This window comes from Triticum aestivum, chromosome 7D (assembly GCF_018294505.1).
Source record: "Triticum aestivum cultivar Chinese Spring chromosome 7D, IWGSC CS RefSeq v2.1, whole genome shotgun sequence".
Taxonomy (NCBI): domain Eukaryota; kingdom Viridiplantae; phylum Streptophyta; class Magnoliopsida; order Poales; family Poaceae; genus Triticum; species Triticum aestivum.
Genome location: NC_057814.1, coordinates 581308501 through 581314829, shown reverse-complemented (window position 1 = coordinate 581314829; position 6329 = coordinate 581308501). Strand labels below are relative to the sequence as shown.

At 53.6% G+C, this 6329-nt stretch overlaps 1 protein-coding gene across 1 annotated transcript; it reads right to left on the bottom strand.

The window, feature by feature from the left end:
* Window positions 1–576: 576 nt before the first annotated feature.
* LOC123170324 (putative UPF0481 protein At3g02645) lies at window positions 577–3183 on the bottom strand. The gene has a single exon (XM_044588174.1). It carries the CDS (start codon window positions 3071–3073, stop codon window positions 1316–1318), a length of 1758 nt encoding a protein of 585 aa, XP_044444109.1. The 5' UTR covers window positions 3074–3183; the 3' UTR covers window positions 577–1315.
* Window positions 3184–6329: the final 3146 nt, after the last annotated feature.

Genomic DNA, 6329 nt, shown 5'->3' with positions numbered 1-6329 from the left:
AGGGTTAGGCGAGGAGAACCTTATTCCATCTTCAGGGAGTCGCTGCCGTCTCGTCTTCCTGAGCAGGACATAAACCATAATAAAACTCGAAGGAGCATCTAGAAACATAGCCCTCCTGCCGGCAAGGGTCAGGATCTACCTCGCGCAGCCAATGGCCCTAAGGCAACTGGAGACGAGGCGGACCGGCAGCAGCGCCATCGGGAGGCAAAGGAACTCTAGGCATTTAACGTGCCCTCACTTAAAAGTTGACAATTGCTTGGCTCTAGTCGACTCATGTCCAACCTTGGTGATGGGCGTTGGTTGTCTCGCCACTGGAGGTCAAATCCCTGAAGGCCTAATCCATGGTACTCCCTCCATTCCCTTATAAAGGAATGGAGGAAGTAATGTTTATCACAAACTGAAGTTAGGCCCTGTTGGGGAATCGTCCAGCTCCGCGGAATATTAGGAGCAGACGGAGCGCCACTTTGGCAACTCTCAGAAATACGCTGCGGGCCGCTCCAGGAGCGGAGCTGGAGAGCTGCCGAACAGGCTCTTAATATCCTAATGAGTTGAGCAGGGAATAGTTTTTGTGGAAATGCCAAATGCCATATATATATTAAGTAGAACAAACCATTACAAGAACATCCTTCAAGAAAATGAAAAATATATCCAAGTCCATCTAGATTCTAAACCCTTCTTCCCTGCATACTCGACGACGTGCCATGAGCAGAGCTTGGTGCTGCCTCTGGACCTCGGGATCACCACGAGAGCATGAATAACATTATTTCAGTGGTCGGGAAGTCCTCGACGTGGACCAGAAAATTCTGGTGGCTGCAATGTGCAGCGTAAATTGCCACTCCAAGGAGGGCCTTGAGAACGTCCTAGATCCAGGCAGATGGAGCTGGGAGGAGCCGGAGGAGCAAGATGCACAATCACGCCATCCGCTCCGGGGGACAACGCTAGCGAGACAAACATGCACACGAACAACCAGACACTGGCAACCAGATCTGGGGACACATCAACCTCCACACACCTCCCGGCAACAACATGAAGCACCTCCAGAACGAGGATGAGGTGGGGAGGACTTATTCCATGTCGACGGCGACGTCATTGTATCGTCTTCAACGACCAGAGACCAAACCCTAAACCTATTCCTACCGGTGGGAAGCATTAGGGTTCCCGTCCCCTCCTCTCGCTGAAGTGGCGGATGGAGGGAGAGGTGGCCCGTGGTCTCGCTACCAATCGCAGAACCAAAAACTATAGATGCATACAAACCAAAAGCTTGAGCATCATGTCGCACACTTCACGTGATCAAGAAACACACACGTGTATAGATCTACTCCGAGTCCGACGGCACGACGGCGACCAGGTCGCCAAACCACCATCGGTAGCATGTGTAGACGGAGCAGAAGGCCTGCACCGTGGTGAGCAGCAGCATGCTGATGGTGGCGAGGAAGGTGAGCATCTTCCATGAGCTGAGCACGTACTTGCGCATGAACCGCTTCGTCTTGACGCTCCACCGACCGTCGTAGTAGCGGTTCACCTCCTCGATCACCTTGTCCAAGGCCGGCACCCTGGAGTGCTGCACCGACCGGCTCATGCCGTTCCACAGCTTGGCCGCCTCGCCGTCCCTCTTCTTCATGTGGTTGAGCACCACGCCCCGCTTGCGGAGCAGCGCAACGTCGTCGTCGGTGTCGATGATGCCGTTCATGAGCTCCGTGTACCGGGTGAGCACCAGTGGGCCTGACGCGGCGGATGACTCGTAGGCGACCAGGTTCCGGAGCACCACCTCCGTGTTGCCGTCGAGGGTCACCACGGGGAGGCGGAGCGTCGCTGTCTTGCGGTCGAAGGCGATAGTTGACGCAGTGGACAGGTCGCCGCTGGTGGGCTTAAACTTGACGCCGGAGCTAACCAGCTCCGACACCGATGGGATCGTGATCTCTTGCTGGCTGGCGTCGGCAGACATGAAGGACTCGACACCAGGTATACCGGCAAGCTTGTTCCACGGCGCCTTCACCACAAGCTCGATCGGCTTCATCACCTTGCCAAGGCGACCGCCCTTGAGCTTCAACGCGATGAACTCGAACAATTGCATCATCGCGTGCTCGTTGCCGGTGCAGGCGGAAGGCTTCTCCTGGCCTTGGCCGCCGCCTTCCGGTTCCGGCATCTCCACGATGTGGCCGGAAAACGGTGGGGTGGTGTGTGCGTTCTCGGTAGTGTCGGTGGGCGTGGGCACCACCGGCACCACCAGGTGGTAGAGCAGCTCGAGCAGGTGCGCGTGCTTGGTGACATCGCATGAGGTCTCCGGGAAGTGGCCCTCCATCTTAAACGGACAGAGCTCCCTCATGAGCTCTGTCACCATGAGAGTGAGCCGCCTGCTCGCCTCGTCGACCGACACCGACGAGCACTTGGCCTTGATCATGGCGAGGACGAAGAGCGGGATCTGGTTCTCGAGCATGAGCATGTCGCGGAGAATGAGGCCGTGCGCGGACTTCCTCCCGGTCCCGCTCCCGCCCAAGTCGACGAGGTGCTCCATCCTCTTGGTCCAACTCGAAGAGGCCCCCTCCCCCTCCCTCTCCCCCTCAGCAGCGGTGTGGTGGTGGATCGTGAGGAACTCGAGCAGGAAGGCGCCGTCCATGATCATCATCAGCGAGAGCGCCTCCCTACTCAGCTCGAGGTACCGGTGGTAGTGGGCGCGGACCTTGAGGTCGTGGCCCATGAGCTCGTTGACGAGCTCGTCGAGGACGTCGTGGCTGGGCCCAGCTGCTGCGCAGAGGAGGCGCTTGAGCGCGCGGCGGGCGGCGTCGATCTTGTAGCGCTCCATGCCGTACAGCTCGGGGTGCCGGTGGTGGTAGGGGCCCAGGCCGATGAACTGGGGGCAGTAGGCCTCGGGCTTGTGCACCTGCAGCTGCTTGGGCACGTCGAACACGGACACGCGGGTGTCCACGTCCTCCTCCTCCTCCACGGTAAGGGACTCCCGGATAAGCTTCACCCACGGCTCCTCCTCCATCGCCATCGCCTTCGCCTTCGCCTTTGCCCCCCGGTTGCTGCTGCGGGACTCCGCCATTTCTACCTCTACTACCTCGTCTGCCATTCCTAGCTATCTAGGAGTAGGAGGTCGCCGTTGCTTTGCTTGCTAATCTGATCAATGCTAGGGGTAACGGTACCCCATTATATATAGAGAGCGTTCGGGGAAAAATACCATGGATTAAAATTGCGGGAGAAATGATTTCGCGGCGGCCTCCCCCAGCAGCTATAGCGGCCGCCATAGCGGGCAATAGCGGCAAATGGCGGAAATTTTCTGGTGGGAGAGATGATTTCTGGAGGGTTTTACCGATTTTTTAGCCATTTAGAGGGATATGTTGAGGTTTTCGCGGCAACAGCCATAGCTTAGCGGCGAGGCTCCCAGGCAGCTATAGCGCAGCTATCGCGGCTATTTCGCGGGCTATTTTAATCTATGAAAAATACCCCATGGCACTCGGGTGTATATACACAGATATGCGAATTTTTACTAGTTTTAGAAAAGGTAAAAAAATTGCTCCATCAGGGAAAAAGTTTCGCCAAGGCAAACTGAGAGCTTCCTTGTGGTGGAACCAACTCACCGGGGTTTAAGTCTTAGCTAGACATGACACCCATGCTCGTATTTTCTTGAATTTATTTCAGCCTTTTGGCGATGTTCGTTTAATGGGAGGAGGCGTTTTCGTCGACTACGAAGGCGTCTGTGCCCTATGATGAGTTCGTCAATCTCAAGATATTGTGTCGGCTCAGAATTTGGGAGGTGTTCATAGGGGTGAGTGTATGTGGGCATCTATGTTTGTACTATGGTCAAAAAAGTTTTACATGGAAAAAATTCCCGTTGACTTCAGGCAAAAAAAAAAAATCTCAAGGATAAAATAAGTGTGAATAATAACCTTATAGTGTTGATTTCATCTTTTTCCACCAAAAATATCATGAGTTTTTCCTTTGGTCAAACTTTTTATACCACTACAGTAGAAGGGCTAGTACATTTCAATAAAGTTTTAGAACTTTACTATTTTTCGCATATAAGGTGTATACACCAAGGAACCAAAGTTCCCCGCCCGAGGGTTCGGTTGCTATTTTGTTTCATCGCATGTCCTTCCGTATCATTAAAATTGTGGCTTTATTTTTTAGGAAAAAAAATTTCATCTATGTACGCCTGCAGAGGCCAGAGGACAATGATTTTTTTATGATGACGCCTACCTGACTAGAGCATACATCATAGGGATTTTTCTGTCATCATGGATGGCCATGCAATTATTGGGTAGGACCACGTCCATCTTAGACTTGCTTTCTTGAGACTTGCTCCGCCGGTCGTCTCCTCCCACCTTCCCCTCCCTCGCCGCTGCCCAAAGGCGCGGCAAGGCGAAGCCCAACCGGCACTGGTGCCGGCAGGCATCTTCCCCTCGTGCGGTGGGGCGGCGCGGGCCGGCCTCCTCGGGCCTGGGCATGGCGGCTCGCCGGTGTGGGGTGCCTGCGTGGGTGATGCGGCGACGTGGAGGGCTTCATGGCGGTGGCGGACCGTGGCGGTGGCCTTGGAAGGTGGTGGCAGGTGAAGCCTAGGCCTCTCGCGGCGGCATGGCATGGCGATGTCCCTGTCCAAGGCGGATCTCCGCCGGACTTTGGCTCCGGATTGGATCGGATCAGAGACGGTGACGAGCGCGCGGGATTCCTCTCGGCGGCTCTCACGGTTAGGCTCCAGTGGTGTCACACGCAGGCAGTGGCTGGTGTGCCAGGGCTCCCACGGTGACAGTGTTGTTGTAGATGGTCGCCAGATCTGGGTGGCTAGATCTGGAGTTTTGAAGGCGGTCTGAGCGGCGCACATGTTGTCGGTTGGATGCTCATGGGACGGATCCTGCTGAAAACCTGGTCTCCGGCCGGTGGCCGGAGCCGGTGATGGTGACGCCCTTGGCGTCGTTTCCTTCTTGAAGGCATCATCGAGGTGAAGCTTCCAACTTCTTCCGCTACCTCCGGGGGAAACCCAAGATCAGTCGATCGGATGACGGCAACGCACTTGTGTCGTTCCCTCCTTGGGGGCATCATTCTTGGAGGTGTGCATTGGCTTGTGGGACCAGTGTACGGTTCCTAGCGGTGGAGCGGCATTCCATGTGACGCATCGACGACGTGGATTCTCGGTGGCGTGGCGCAGCAGGGCCTTAGCGATAGATATGTGATGATGGACACACGCAGGGAGGAGGCGTTGTCTGACGCCGTGGGAGCGTCGACGGCAGGCCGGACAAGGTTGTTGCGTCAGTACCTGCTCTGAAGATGGATCAGCTGAAGACGGCCGCGACGACCTATGAGAGTGTGTCGGACTGGTTTGCGCCCCAAACCCAGTATGTGGCTTGGTTGAGGACTCCGGCTTTAGATGTTAGGCATTGTGCGACGTCTGTTTGATATTAGGCTCAAACTATTGGCACCTTTCATCAAATGGATAGGAGTAGTGACAGATGTTGCTAAGATGGTGGGTTTAGACTACCTGATGTACTCCTTTATAAGGTTTTTGTGAATAATTAATAAAAATGGCTTCATGCATCTTCCAAATGCAGAGGTCGGGGGTCATCCTTCTTTTCAATAAAAAATATAAAAAATATGATTTCATTTATGGACGTGTTGAATGTGTCCATCATCTTATACAGAGGCTGGACATTCGCTCAATGCAGTTGCGTCAACTCGATATATCGATTGAGTGAAAATTAATTTCTTTACAAAAAAAGAAATCACTTGTATCTTCTTTGGCACGGAAGCTTTGCATTAGTGTGGCTTAGGAGGAAGGTTTAGGTGTGAACTTGGGCAGGAAGAGTGTGGAGTCCGAATGTTAGACCATTCGTCCTGCAGCAATTCCATTCCAGTCTCCACTAATGCGAGATGCTGATAACAACGTGAAAATTTGTGGAGTTGTTTTGGGAGTGTAAACTGATCATCGTCTCTCCTCTCATGATAAAATGTTGAAACTTGTCCCTCACTCCATCCATACTCGTCCATCCACTTCTGGTCCTTCGTTTTTCACATGTTTCCCTCCAGGACCAGCTAGGTTGGCGACAACCAAGAGCTGCAGAGATGCCCAACGAGCTTGGTTGGCTCTTCACTTTCCCGTTACCCGTTTCAAACGCAAAAGGAAGTGGTGGTTTGCATTGGCTGGCACCTGATGCTGCCTCGGTTTGCCTAATCAATCAACATTACTTCGTCCACTGCACAACCTCAGGATGATCGATCGAGTGGATGAAAGACAGAACCCATCAAGCAGACAAATGATTTTTGCGAGCGATATGGCTTGAAACAATACATTGTAAATTTGTAATCATATGTATTGAACACTTTCAATTGTTGAT